Source organism: Eumetopias jubatus, unplaced genomic scaffold (genome assembly GCF_037043125.1).
Source record: "Eumetopias jubatus isolate StellerSeaLion01/CBP00866 unplaced genomic scaffold, mEumJub1_p1.0 scaffold_9, whole genome shotgun sequence".
Classification (NCBI taxonomy): Eukaryota; Metazoa; Chordata; class Mammalia; order Carnivora; family Otariidae; genus Eumetopias; species Eumetopias jubatus.
The window spans coordinates 32,440,554-32,455,995 of record NW_028274815.1 but is presented as its reverse complement, the minus strand read 5'-3'; the positions used below and the strand labels follow the sequence as shown (position 1 = coordinate 32,455,995).

Genomic DNA, 15,442 nt, shown 5'->3' with positions numbered 1-15,442 from the left:
AAAAAACATAAAGGAGGGAAAATTACGTTTACTAAGGAAAAGAACCACAAATCATGAATACCTTTAGCGTCATTTTATTTTATTTATCTCATTCTTTTTGATAAAAGAACTTGCGATTTTTTTAATTAAAATATTCTCTTGTGAAACAAGGAAAGTTGCAGCTTTTGAACAGCTGTTGAATTATTGAAACACTCAATTTTATATATTTATATATATTCAACTCAGAGAACATTTATTGGGAACCTGCTGTGGATAAAATATATCCATAATCTTAGAAGCTCCCAGTTTGTAGTTGCCTCTTTTTGAAAAAAATATTCACAGATTCATTATATTTTGTGCCATTTTTGCATAAAATAGAGTATCTCTTTCACATTTGAGTAATTTTGTGGACCAGACTGTGACTTGATTCATCAAATGCCACATGTCGTTGATTTTGGTCTTTCCTAGCCCGTTGTTGCTGTACCACATAGAATTCACTCAACAAGTAGAAATGTAAGAGAAGAAAAGACACGCTCAGAGATAAACTGTAAGTATATACTAGACACACTTCATAATTTAACAATGAGAAGTAAGATTTCAAGTTGTAATTTAGTTACAATTATTTTTGTTTCATTTTCTTCCAAATAGTCTTTATTAGTAAATCTTTTTAAAGGTAGAGTTTAATTAAGGCAGTAAGAATTTCCTTTACCTTATTCCCTGGGGAATTTTCTGTGGCAAGAGAGGGGATGTATTTATGTTTTCATTGTTTGGGAGGAGGAATAAAATTCCTCAGCCAGGCAGGACAGAAGTAATTGAGGCAGTGCTTCCTAAACTGGTAGGTGTGTATAACTCACCTAGAGAGGTTGTTAAAGTGCAGTTTCCAATTCAGTGGACCCGCAGCGGGACTTGAGGTTCTTCACTTCTCACAAGCTCCCAAGTTATGTAGATGTTTATGGTGTCAGGGCCACACTTGGAATGGCAAGGAGAGGTGTAGAGATCTGCAAACTGTCTTAGCATCTGAGTGACCTGAGCACCTTTAAAAGTGAGTTTCCAGCCCCACTTTTCCATAGATCCTGATTCACTGGGTTTTGGGTCAGCCCAGGAATCTGTCTTTTAAAAGAACCCTCCAGGTATTTCTCATGGACAGCTGCGTTATGGGCCCAGTGAGACAGACCATTCCTTCACATGGAATCTGGTACTGTCAACTCATTGGTGATAAACTCTGCCAGCAGGAATCTGCAGAAATAGTGCCTAAACTTTTTTCTTCTGGAAGCATTAATTCTCTATGACTTAGAATGCTAATTTAGTGCAGTGAGCCTTCTGGTAACAGTTTTCTGTGGGTTAAAGATTATCCTGAGGGACTTGATATCCAAAATGACTTTAGTGAAATTAGGTAACATGGTAAGATAACTACTATAAAGAAACTGTTCCCAATTTTTGGCTAGGTTAGTAATGATAATAATAGTACATTTCATACTTTAATTAAGATGAAGCCATCTCTTTGTCTGAAAAGCTAAGTAAGTAGTGGCAGACACTGTCACCATTTAATAGAAAAAACAAAAGAAATGCAGAGATGCAGAGATTTGCCTTGGGATAAAGTCATACACCATGTTAATAGCAAGCCTTGGATCTCTCAACTTCCAGCCCAGTGGTCTTTCACCAACACTGCTCTGTTTCAGAAACCACCTCATCACACCTTGTGGATTTTATACTGCAGATTCTTTGCAGATTTTCCTTTGAAACTTTGACTGGACCATACACTGTGTATTAAGTTCTTAGAAAAGCTTTGTGCTGGGCTAATTGAAAATGCTCTTAAAAGAAAGAAACTCTTGAAAGAAAGCACCATGAATTGTACGAAAAGTCCAGGACTGGGATTTGGTACTTTGTTTGCCAGCAGTTGGTTGTGTGACCATATATAAGATAACCTTTTTAAACCTCCATCTGAAGCCAGATGATTTAAATTTGCTAATTTCCCTCCGAACATATTTTTCTAAAAATGACAACCTCAGTATATATATAAAACTATACTTACATAGTTCTATAACCTATATATAAACATTTCCTATTTTTTAATATACAAAAAGCAATTACAAGATGTCTTTATCATTTCTTTAATAATACAAATGGTGATCAGAGATACCTTTGTTGTTGATTTAGAAAACTTTTTATATTCAGTACTATTGAAAATCTAAAGTACTATTATCTTGTTACCCAATTCTTTAAAAAAATTATATTATCAGGCTTAAACTTTATTTGCAAAGTGCAGTTCTTTCTGAATCATTCTTTACAAATTTACGTTAGTGATTCTCAGCTTCTAACTGCATATGCCTGTATATGCTATATGAAACTAGATGTTATATCCCAGTTTTTCTGAGATTCTGATATGCCCTCCCTTTGGTGGGAGCAGGTAAAGTATAATGGATTTCTTCCCTTTTCCCCCATCTGCCAGTAAGAAAAGTGTCATATCCTTCTAGTGTGTTGAGGTAGCAACCACCACTTTTAATAATTTATATGAGTTTGATATTTGAGGCTTTTAAATCTTACACAAGTTCTAATATCTGCTTTCTTAGAATATTTTATATGAGATGTGATAGAATAGTTAATAATGCTGTTGACAATAAAGACAGGCTTTGGAAAAATTGTTTTAATAATTGTGTATATTTGTTCCTGTTGACAGTGTTTTATGTTCACAGTTACATGGTATCTCTCCATGTAGCCAAGGTTTTCTCTTATTAAACTAAATGCTGTGTAGGCAACATACATGTGAAAATGGACACATTTGCAGAAAAGGTGTTATTCTTTCCCTTTAGGGAATCCTTTCTGCCTTCAGTTAAATATGATAAGCAAAAACTTGCTTTAAGAAATACTTGCGGGGGGAAACAGGCCTGTTCACATGTGACAATAACGCAAAACAGATAGATGCACAAACTATCCTCATGTAACTTTATTACAGATTTAATTTTCCTAGTTGGTGACAAATCTAAGTGAGAGCTGTTCACTAGGCCTCTATCAAGGTGAAATATATATATTAATTTTAATACCTTACTTGAAGTTACCTTATGGTCCTTGATGTATGATCATGTGTGGACAGGTATGAGGAATCCACTGTTGAAGAAGCCTTATCTTGGAAGTGATAGGCCATCACTCTGCCATATTCATTTGGTCACATAGACCAACCCTAGTGATGTGGGAAGGGACTACCACACATTTATAAACACCAGGAGGGCAGGAGTCATTAGAGGTCATCTTGAAGGCCAGCTTCCAAACATACTCTGCCTCATTTGCTGTCTACCCTCCTAAATCCTGAGTTAAGATTGCCTCTAGTTAATGCTGGGTCACAGTGAAGTAGCAAGTTAGATCCTAATTTTGCTGCTAATCTTTTTTTTTTTTTTTTACTCTGGAAGAGGTCTAGGATTAACAGATTAAACTTTAATATCCTACCTAGACTTTTTTTGGTCTTTTTTCAGCCAACAGATTTTTCATTTACATCTTTGGATTGTAATCACTGTATGGTAGATGGTAGATGATAAAATTAAATGTTTTGCCATAGAGTGACTTAAAATTATTACATCATTAAGAACATAGAAACAGATCATGGCTTTACTTCTTTTTTTAGTTGGCCAAGTAAAATTTGATCCACCCTTAAGGAAGGAAACAGAACCACATCATGAACTTGTAAGTAGTGTAGTCTTGGAATGTTAACACTGAATATAAATATTTTAATTAGTCTTTGTGATGTTGGTACTGACTAAAAAATCTAGTTATTGATATTTTCAAAAGCATTTGGGGAAATAAAAAGGTAAGTAATTCTGAAATTTATAAAAAAATAAATCTGTGTTGCTGAGATTGAATATTCCAAAATTAGGAGAAACTAGTTTTACCATTCTCTGATTACATGTTTTTAATGCTGGCCTTTTTTTTTCCCTCGATTTTTGTTTCTCAGCTGTTAAGGGGCTTTTTGTATATGCATTTATTGGGACAAATGCCACCATTTTAAATTAGAATGTTGGACCAGTAAAAGCACATCTCACTGAATTTATGGGCAGCCTTTTAAGAGTGTAAGCCAGTTTTCTAAACATTAGGGTAGAGTCAAATCTGTTTGGACTAAAACTCAGGAGAGACTAGGCATACATAGTAGATCAAATCTGTCATTCATTTAAGGCTTTGCTAACTATATGAATGTTCTTTTCATGATTCTTTTTAATGTTTTATATATGCCTTTCCAGATATATGATAATGTATTTTTAGAAGCAACATGTTTTGCAAATATTTGAGATGATAATATTCTATGGAAGAATAAAAAAATAAGACTTAAAAAACAAAATTAGTCTTAATGAAATTAGTTTCCTGCAGCTCCAGATTATATGTTTCATTTTTTCTTTTCTATTTAGTAATGAGAAGAAAGTAACTGTTAATGAGGACTAAGGATTGAAATGGGAACTTTCTTCTTAAATTTAATGCTTATTTTATCCTACTTGACTAAAAGCATACATACAAAGTGAATCTTTAGCCTTTAAATTATGGAGTTATTCTAAATCAGTATACCAGTATGGAGGAAAGGAGTGTTAAATAAAAATTCTTAAAATGATTATATTAAAATACTTAAGCCCAACATTTATATAGAGGATGGAGAAGGTTAAGAACAAAAAGTAGTCTAGTCATGATGTTTATAAATGCTAATATTTTGTTAAGGCAGTTGGAGTTTGTTTTCTGTTTCTTTTTTTAAGTTGGCATTGCATGTGTTTAAATTCTGTGCTAATTTAATAACTGCACCACAGAGCAAAGTTGTTGCATTATTGATATTTTAGAAGCTCTTTAATATGATTTGACTTGGCATTTGCCTTAATAAAATTATGTTAGCAGGACTTACCTCACTTGTGACAGTTTCCCTTTGTGAATTTGTGGCTTTTAGTCTAAGTGTAAATAACTTGGGTTTCTTGGTCTCTGCTAAACAGCCCGACAGTGATGGTTTTTTGGACAGTTCAGAAGAAATATACTACACTGCAAGATCTAATCTGGTATTTCTCATCTTCTGATTTTCTTTGTCAGCATTGTTTAGTCTTAATTGTTTTTGGGTTTTTTTTTTGATCAAATATTTTGTCCAATTTTAATGAACCAGTTTAAGCATTGTTTTATAAGTTCCTGCCATTTAGCAAGCCTCTATATATTGATTGTAGCCATTTTTTTCTAAAACAAGTTAAATAGATATATCTACTCAAGGAATTTTTAATTTTTTATTATAATTTTTTATGAAAAGTACTTAATTTTCTCAAATGTATTTTTAAATTACATTTTCCTATAAAAATGTTCAGTTTTAATGTGACTTACTTTAATGAACTAGAAACCATCCATTTATATACACACACACACACACACACACACACACATCCATTCATATATATTAAACTACTTTTATATATTACATATAAATGTATACATATATAATTTTAAGAAATAACGTATCCCTAATTAGAAGTGAAATGAGTCTCAGATGAAATTTTAACTTTGTAGCATTAGGTAATATCCGGTTTTCTCAGGCCGAAATTTGGATTTTAAAGCCCCCCTGAAGTTATAGATATTAAGGCTGTGTTACCATTAGGTAAGAAAAGAGGAAAATTAACCCTGGTAAATATTAAATAAATAGTACTTTTAATAGTTGCTATAAATGGTTTTTTCTCTGTAGCTAGCCAGGGCTCCAAGTTGCTTCCAGATTTACTCCTAGATTGTACTTTTTTGCCTTTTCATTGGAATTTTCCTTCTCTTTCCTTTCTCTCTGCCTTAATAACATACTTCTTTCAATTCTGGTTGGTTGAAGTCATTATATAAATTCTTAAATCTATGCCCTGTAATATTTGTAGAACATGGAAGAGACTGTTTACACCTAATTTCTCTTGGAGGAAGTTGCTGTCTTGATGGGCAAAAAATACTTGGGCATATAAACTTTCAGCCATACTGCAAAATACATAGTGGATTGCCAACAGGTGGTGACTGTAAATGACAAGATGCTAACATATGAAATAGGTGCTATGGAAATCAGAGGAGAAAAGCTTTTGGGTTATTGTGGCTTTATCTGGCTTCTGGAAGGGACTAAGACTGATTTCATTGTAGTGTAGGAACCATTATAGATTCTTTAGGAAGAGAAGGGCTTATGTCTCCAGTGTTTCGTGGGAATTGCTATGGGAATGATCATTGGCACAGACCACAGTTTTGAGAGAAGGCAGATAAAGAGCTGAAATTATCAAATGGTCATACTACTACTGGAATTATGGAATTAGCTCAGAAGAGGAGGATTGAAGTCATCAAAGAAGAAATGATAGATGAAACTATGAGATGGCGTGTGTTCGCTAATTAGGGCTGAAGGAGGAAGGAATGCAGAAAACTGGTTACCACGAGGGGTGATCCCTGTGGTAAAACCACATGGGAGAGAGGGAAGAAGCAGTTGAAAAGCTGGAAGAGTCAGTATATGGACTGTCAAAAAAGAAAGGATGCATCAAATGGTCCAGAGAGGACCAGAAAGTGTAAAGATTGAGAATTAACTGCCCAAAGGGGCAAGAAAGATGAAATGTCTGAAGAAAATAGTCAGTGATTTTCGGATTAAAGATTTTTTCAGAATTACACATATGTAGGCTAGAATGACAGTAAAATTTGTTGTGGAAATAAAAAAACCACAGAAACAAAAGTTTAAATTGACTTATTTATTAATATTGTCTATAAAAGATAACAAACCCAGAAACATAGTCTTTAGAATTACAGTTATTCTTTTCTGTGCCCCTTGTTTCTGGAACTAGCCTAGTAACCTGAATAAGTTATCTTGGCTCTGTTCCCTACAACTGCCCCTACCCCCAAGTCACCAGGAGTTTCTTAGGACAGAGGGCTTTAGGGATAGTTAACTTGTTAGATAGTTCTGGCAGAAGAGGGATGAACGACATATTTGTCAGATTCTACAGGTTATAAAATCAACCTTTAAAAGTTCACTTCTGATGATAACAAAAGCTAACATTTATCTACGAGTTTTTAAACACAAGGCATTCTAAACACTTCAAATGTATTAGCTTAAAATCCTTGTTTTACAGATGAGGGGATTTAAGGTTTAAAGAAGTTGAAATTGGTCTTACCACCCAGCTAAGTAATGGCCGAGGTGGGGTTTGATTGGGGCAGCCTGGCTCAGGAATTCAAACCTAAACCATTGCCCATGTTACCTCTACCCCATGTCATCAGGTTTTTTCCCATGAATACTGAGCTTGCACTTATGATCTCCCTTTTTACTCAATATATGTTCCATAGTTATTTTTTTATTGTAGTAAGATATACATATAACACAGAAATTACCATTGGAACCATTTTTAAGTGTATGGTCCAGCAGCATTAAGTTCATTCATATTGTCATGCAATCATTACCACTATCCATCTTCCCACACTGTAGCTCCTTACCCATGAAACAATAACTCCCATCCCCCCTTCCTTCCAGCGCCTGGAAACCACCATTCTATTTTCTGTCTTTTTGACAGACCTTATATTAGTGGAACCGTACAGCATTTGCCCTTTTGTGACTGGCTCCCTTCACTTAGCATCATGTCACATCTTTAAAGATTCATCCATGTTGTAGCATGTGTCAGAATTGCCTTTTTAAGGCTGAATGATGTTTCTGTGTGTGTGTGTGTGTGTATGTATGTGTGCGCATCTGTACCACATTTTGTTGGTTAATTCATCCATCAGTGGACAGTTGGATTGCTTCCACCTTTTGACTCTTGGGAATAGTGCTGCTGTGAACATGGGTGTGCAATATCTATCGAGATTCTTTTAGTTCTTTGGGGCATATAAAAAGAAGGAGAATTGCTGCATCATGTGGTAATTCTACATTTAATTTCTGAGGGAAATGCCATGCCACTTTCCATAGCAGCTGTGTCATTTTACAATTCCCACCAACAGCACACAAAGGCTCCAATTTCTCCACATCCTTATCAACAATTGTTATTTTGGGGTGTGTGTGTGTGTGTGTGTAACAACAGCTATCCTAATGGGTGTGAAGTGTCCATAACTATTTCAGTTGTCTAATTTCATCAGTCCTAAAACTTGGGCACTGTGAGCAAGATTTCCAACTGTTACAAATACTTGTTGCCACTAGAAACCTGATGAACCCAAAATGCCTGGCTGTCATCTTAGTAGGCACTTGGCACCAAGATGACAACTGTAAATCTTTTGGGACCCAGAAGAAACATTTACCCCTTTTGTTTTTTTAAAGATTTTATTTATTTATTTTTAATTTATTCGAGAGTCTGCACACGCATGTGCAAAGGTGTGCAAGGGAAGGGGCAGAAGGGGAGGGAGAGGGAGAGACTCTCAAGCAAACTCCACACTGAGTGCAGCCCATGGCGGGGGGTGGGGGAGCCTCGAGATCATGACCTTGAGATCATGATCTGAACTGAAACCAAGAGTCTGGACATTTAACAACTGAGCCACCCAGGCACCCCAAAACATTTACCCCTTTAAAGACTTTGCTGCCTAAAAGTCCCATATCATCAGTGATTTCTTACTGTTTTAAGTGCTAAGTGTATTCATTTTATAATCTTGTAAATGAATTGAGACTATTACATCTCAATTTTCATTATAACAGTACAGAGATTTTTTTTTTAAGATTTTGTTTATTTATTTGACAGAGCACAAGCACAAGCAGGGGGAGCGGCAGGCAGAGAGGGAGGGAGAAGCAGACTCACTGTGAATCGGGGAGCCCGACACGGGACTCGATCCCAGGACCCTGGGATCATGACCTGAGCTGAAGGCAGACGCTTAACTGTCTGAGCCACCCAGGCGCCCCCAGAGATTTTTTTCTTTTAATTAGATAATCATAATGTATGAGACCAGGAGAACAGAACTTGATTTCTAGAATTGTTAGTTAAAAAAAAGTCTGCAGATTTTGAGAAGATGCCAAAGTTAAAAAACCTCACTATGATACAATAATTAAATAGTAAGAATTTTGCTTCTAGAAGAAAACATAGAGAGTAATCTCTTCTGTTGCCTTAGCAACAGTTTTCTAGATATGTCTCCTAAGGCAAGGGAAACAAAAGCAAAAATAAATTATTGGGACTACACCAAAATAAAAGGCTTTTGCACAGACAAGGAAACCATTAGCAAAATGAAAAGGTAACCTATCGAATGGGAAAAGATATTTGTAAATGATATATCCAGTAAGGGGTTAATATCCAAAATATCTAAAAAAAAACCCTTCATAATACCAAAAAAAACCTATCCGGTTAAAAAATGAGCAGAGGACCTGAATAGACATTTTTCCAAAGACAGTAGGTAGCAAACAGACACGTGGAAAGATGCTCAGCATCACTCATTATTAGGTAAATGCAAATCAAAACCACAATGAGATATCATCTCAAGACCTGCCAGAATGGCTAGAATCAAAAAGTCAAGAAATAAAAGTGTTGGCAAGGATATGGGACAAAGGAGCCCTTGTGCACTTGTTAAGTGGGGATGTAAATTAGTGCAGTCACTATGGAAAACAGTATGGAGGTTCCTGAGAAAAATAAAAAATAGAGATACCAATATGATCCAGTAATTACACTACTGGGTATTTACCCAAAGAAAATGAAAACACTAATTCTAAGATATATGGACCCCTCTGTTTATTGCAGCGTTATTTATAATAGGTAAGACATTGAAACTTAGGACACCTGGGTGGCTCAGTTGGTGAAGCGATTGCCTTTGGCTCAGGTCATGATCCTGGAGTCCCGGGATCGAGTCCCACATAGGACTCCCTACTCAGCGGGGAGTCTGCTTCTCCCTCTGACCCTCCCCCCTCTCATGCTCTCTCTCTCTCTCTCTCATTCTCTCTCTCAAGTAAATAAATTAAAAAAAAAAGACATTGAAACTTGTGTTCATAGGTAGATGAATAGCTGAAGAAGATGTGGTACACACACACACACACACACACACACACAGGAATATTAATTACTCAGCAGTTAAAAAAAGGATGAGATCTTTCCATTTGCAAAACCATGGATGGACCTAGAAGGTATGCTAAGTGAAATAAATCAGAGGAAGACAATACCGTATGATTTCACTTCCATGTGGAATCTAAAAACCAAAGCAAATGAACAGACAAGCCAAAAAAAAAAAACCCAGAAACAGACCCATAAATACAGAGAACAAGCGGGTGGTTGCCAAAAGAGAGAGGGCGGGGAGATGGCAAAATGGGTGAAGGGGAGTTGGGAGGTACAGGTTTCCAGTTACGGAATGAGTTAGTCACAAGGATAAAGGTGCAACATAGGGAATATAGTGGTGTTGTAATAACATTGTATGGTGACAGATGGGAGCTACAGTTGTGGGGAGCACAGCATAATGTATAGAGGTTTTGAATCACTATGTTGTACACCTGAAACTAATGTGAGATGTGTCAACTATACTTCCAGTTTAAAAAAAAATGTAAACATATCCTTAATCATTTTTATATTTGTTACATGGTAGAATAATAATGCTTTGGGTATGTTGGTTCAGTAAAATATTATTATTTAAAAAATAGTAAGAGGGGCGCCTGGGTGGCTTAGTCGTTAAGCGCTTGTCTGCCTTCGGCTCGGGTCATGATCCCAGTGTCCTGGGATCGAGTCCCTCATTGGGCTCCCTGCTCAGCAGGAAGCCTTCTTCTCCCTCTCCCACTTCCCCTGCTTGTGTTCCCTCTCTCGCTGTGCCTCTCTCTGTCAAATAAATAAATAAAATCTTTAAAAAATAAAAAATAGTAGGAGTTTGGCCCATAAACATAAAATGGGTTTATCTGATGTAAAAGATGCTGTCTCCAGATTAAAAGATTATACATCTGTTTAACTGATGACCAATTTTTTTCTAATTTGCCTAATTTTACTGGCTATTTTAGCCCATATACCAATGAAAAATATATTAAAGTTAATTATATGCAAAAAACACTATGTTAATTGCTGTGGAGGAACATAAATAGTAACATAATGTTTGCTCTAAAGAAACTTACACTATGCCTGAAAAAGTAAGAATACAATATTTAAATTATAACTAAAAACATCAGAAAGATACACCCAATTGATCATTATCAGTAAACATAACAAAAGTACTTTAAAATTACCCCTTAATTAGGTCAAAATTGAATAAAGTCTAAAAATAAAGTTAAATTTATTCTGAAAAAGAAACAGTAAATGCCAACTTTGTTTATTTCAAGTTTGTTAAACTATTACTTATCATTAAGTTTATGTGGTGTGGTTACTCTTCTTACCTAATACATAAGACAGTTTCTAAGGAGAATTCATTTCATAGCTGTAAAATGGTAGGACATTTTCCGGAACGGCAAACCTACCCTGCTGATCTTATTTTCCAAGTTTGCCATGTAAGAGTCATGAATACTGCTTAGTGTTCATCTGTTAGTGTTCTGACCTCACTGGCTTCTCTGACTTTTTTTAAGAAATAAAATCTTTTTTGATTTGTCCACGATTCAGTTATTTTTTACTTTATAAATTATCTACCATATTAAAAGCTATCTTAAAATGACTTTATTCATATTATAATTTTCTCATTTTTTGATGAGGTAAAAACTCTCCTCTTGTGCTGTTCTCTTTTTTGTTGGTTAAAATGTATTGTCAAAGTATTTTTTTCTTTTATGTTTCTGTAGCCAGCTATATGAGTTCTATTAACTTCCTGCTGTTTTTTCATCAGGTGTAGACTTTGCAAACTCCCAAGGGGTTTATTAAAAAAAAAAAGTAATAAGATTTTCTTGATCATATATTTTCCTTTTCTGCTGTTCTGTGCTTCCGCATTCATTAAAACTGAAGTTAGGATTTTCTGACCCAAAAAGATATTTTCATTGGGCTGGAGTGACCACCTTCAATTTTTGCTTGAGTATTCAGGTTGAATCTATACAAGAAGGCTATTGTGTGTTTTCAGTCCTTGTTACTTATTTGACTTTAGTGAAGTTAAACGTCATTCATTAATAAGTTGATGTCTCATATGTGCTACTAATTTTTTTTACGTCTCTCTTGGCATGTTCAAATGTATTCTTATTTAGCTTACGAAGGATTGCTGTGTTTTACCATCATCTAGGGTTATCTTGAGTGCTTTTCCAAGCATCATTTTGGTAGCATTTTTCTATTATAGAATAGCTTCCAAGTGCTTCTTAACAAGCATTTTAGATCAGTCTTTCTTAGACTGTTCTGAAGATATATAAATAGCTACTAACTTTGCCCAAGTTTTACTTTTCTTCCTTTCCTTTTTATTTCTTCTCCTTTTCCTTGAATGATTTACTGTCTGGATTCCTGGCATATAATAGGTTTTAAGTAAATAATAGTTGAGTTAAATGAAATTCAATACTTATTAAAAGGACTTAGTATAATTCTTGTACTTGATGACATTCTTAGCACATTGTTTTTGTTCCATGGTTGCTAAAAACATAACTTGATTTATGGAGAAGGAATTAATAAAGAATGAGCCTCTTTTAATTTTAGCTTTCCTGGTAGGGCTTGAGACAGGACACATTTAGTCATCTGACTTGGATATATCTACAACTTCTTCCTGGCCTGAACGTTATTCTGCATATGAACCTATGTTCAATTTTCTATTAAAATACTACACTAGTTATTTTAGATTCCTCTCTCACCTTCCTAAGTAGTCTGCTAATCTCAGTTGATTTTTTTAAAAATCATTGTATCAACCTGGTAGTTCTCATGTATCATAAGCTGACTATTCCTACAATAGCCAAATCTGTGTTTATATAACAGAAACCGTGGCCACTCCGCACAAATGCACATTTTAGAAGCCGTCATTTGATTAAGGACTTAAGAGATTCTGTTGGCTAGAGAGATTGCTGGTATGGTAGAGGTGGTATAGTTACCTACAGCTGAAGAAAACAAACTTGAATTTAGAAGTGCATTCATTGAGCTTAGTCCTTCTCTTTACTGAATGCCAAAGTTTAAAGTTTCCTGTACAAAGTCATGACCACTTAAATTGTGCAGCATAATTGTGTGGCAATCTTGTGATAATAGTGCTGTCATCCTATTAAGATATATTATTATGAATTAGAACAGGTATCCTTTTTCATTAGAATTTCATGTGATACCAGTGTGAGAGTTGACTAATCTTATTTGTTTATAATGTATTATCTTTTTTTGTCACTGGTAAGAACATTTATTATGCATGAAAGCACAGAAATACTGAAGAAGACAAAATTTGAGTCTTGTCTGAACCAGGATTTTGATTCTGTTATTTCATCAGTTTTTGACAGGTGCTAGAATACTTAAATGTTAAAGTGCTTTTCACTTAACTGCCATGTATTGCTTAGAATCCTCATATTCCTAGGCTAAGTATTTTTGTGATCTAGAATTTGTGTATCTTAACAAGGCTGAAGTGTTAGTTTTCTCTTTACAGGAAAATAAACTATTGGCATTTGAACAAGCATTTATTTTAAGGGCCTAGTTAGTGACCTATTTATTCCTTATAAAAAAAGTACTAGCTGGGCTGTAGGGAAGAAAGATGGGTTTAACATTTTCCCTTTGTTTGAGGAGCTCACAGCCTGGCTCCTATTTTTATAGACTGGTAAATAAATTAATTAAAAGGTAGTCTAAGTGCTAGAGGAGAACTGTGTATTAAATGCTGAAGAGATGGAAAAGGTTGCACCTTTTCCTGCACAGTCTTGGAAGGCTACTCAAAGGAGCTATCTTTTGCACTAAATCCTGATTGTGCATTTGGCAATATCTTGTATAATTAGAAAACACTTTAAGTATGCTATAGTCTAATGAAAATAAAATTCATTTAAAATGTTAAATATTCCCCCTTTATTGTTAAAACCATGCTTGGAATACAGTGACTTAAGGGGAGGAAGGAAAGCTTTACTTTGTACTTTCCATGGTTGTTAGAAAACATTTTTTTTTTCCCTCAAGAAGGCATTTGAGTTGAGGATATATATTGTTAGTCCCTTTAAATTTCAATTCTACTCTTTACAACCTATAGCGTTCAGTGGAAATGTTTAATTAAGGAACTACCTTAGTAATACTCTTTTGAAATTTTACTACTCAACTCTTTAAAAAATTATTAAAAATCCTTTAAGTATAATTTACAACCTTGTGCATGTTCATCTATATAATTTACTTAAAAAGAGCACCCTATTCTATATCTTTAAAAAATTATTATTTGCATGAAGCAATAGGAGAAATATGTGAATGTGTATATATACATAATTATTGCAGATCTTATATACAAGGTCAAGATTTTTGTTGCTTGTTCTCTTCTGTAATCATTTTTGCTTCATTATAGCTTGATACCAAGTATCTTATTTGAGCGTTTTTCTTTCTAAAAACTGATTTTTATAAATTTTAATTACAAAAGCAATAACCATAAATTGCACATGTTACTCAAACAAGTTCCAGAAAAATACTGAACTTAAATAAATACGTAAACCACAGCTACAAACTTCTGACATCTTTTATTGTTGGAAGTCCTACTATGCCTTTTTTTGATAAAGAACATATAGCAATACAGATTTATTTGCAGTCTGGGGTTTCTCTTTTAAAATATATATATTTGTGTATCACGATTTGTAATATACTACTCTTTTGCTAAATATGTTATTTTATACTATTAGGATCTACAGCTAGAATATGGACAAGGACACCAAAGTAGTTACTTTTTGGGTGCAAACAAGTAAGTAAAGTTCTTTTTAAATTTAAATTCAAGAATAATTAAGTTACTTTATATTTTAGTATATTTATTGCATATTTATATTTATTGTGTATTTTATTATATATAATATTTAATATGTAAAATATATTTTAATATTTCCAGAAGTAAATTGTATTAGTCTGGTAGATATGTTTTATAATATACTTTTAACTTTTCTTCATGACTACTTTGCTAATCATTTAGTCAGTAATTGTCATAATGGGGACAATCACCTTAAGTTTTTTATATCAAGCTACTTTTTCTAACCTGATTAATAAAAATGTACATTCCAACTGAAGATAATACATGTTTCAGGATTTTTTTCTTTTATTATTTATTTTTTAATTTTTATTTATTTATTTTTAAAGATTTTATTTATTTGAGAGAGAGAATGAGATAATGCATGAGAGGGGGGAGGGTCAGAGGGAGAAGCAGACTCCCCACTGAGCAGGGAGCCCGATGTGGGACTCGATCCCGGAACTCAAGGATCATGACCTGAGCCGAAGGCAGTCGCTTAACCAACTGAGCCACCCAAGTGCCCTATTTATTTATTTATTTGTCAGAGAGAGCATAAGCAGGGGGAGTGGCAGGCTCTCCACTGAGCAGGGAGCCCGATGTGGACTCGATCCCAGGACCCTGGGATTATGACCTGAGCTGAAGGCTGTCGCTTAACCAAATGAGCCACCCAGGCGCCCTTCTTTTATTTTTAAAGTTGACCTATTTATTCCTTATAAAACTTGCTTTGGTACATGTCCCAGGTGTGTTGGCTCTGAAAATAGCCAGGAAT

At 34.6% G+C, this 15,442-nt stretch overlaps 1 protein-coding gene across 1 annotated transcript in view; it reads left to right on the top strand.

Annotated features, from left to right (window-relative positions):
- The window catches only part of MAP4K3 (mitogen-activated protein kinase kinase kinase kinase 3), a 184,945-nt gene that overhangs the window by 127,318 nt on the left and 42,185 nt on the right, over positions 1-15,442 (top strand). The window contains exons 13-15 of the mRNA XM_028117156.2: positions 448-526; positions 3,596-3,654; positions 14,579-14,637. Coding sequence (XP_027972957.1) covers positions 448-526; positions 3,596-3,654; positions 14,579-14,637 — 197 coding nt within the window. The remainder of the gene's footprint in view (positions 1-447; positions 527-3,595; positions 3,655-14,578; positions 14,638-15,442) is intronic.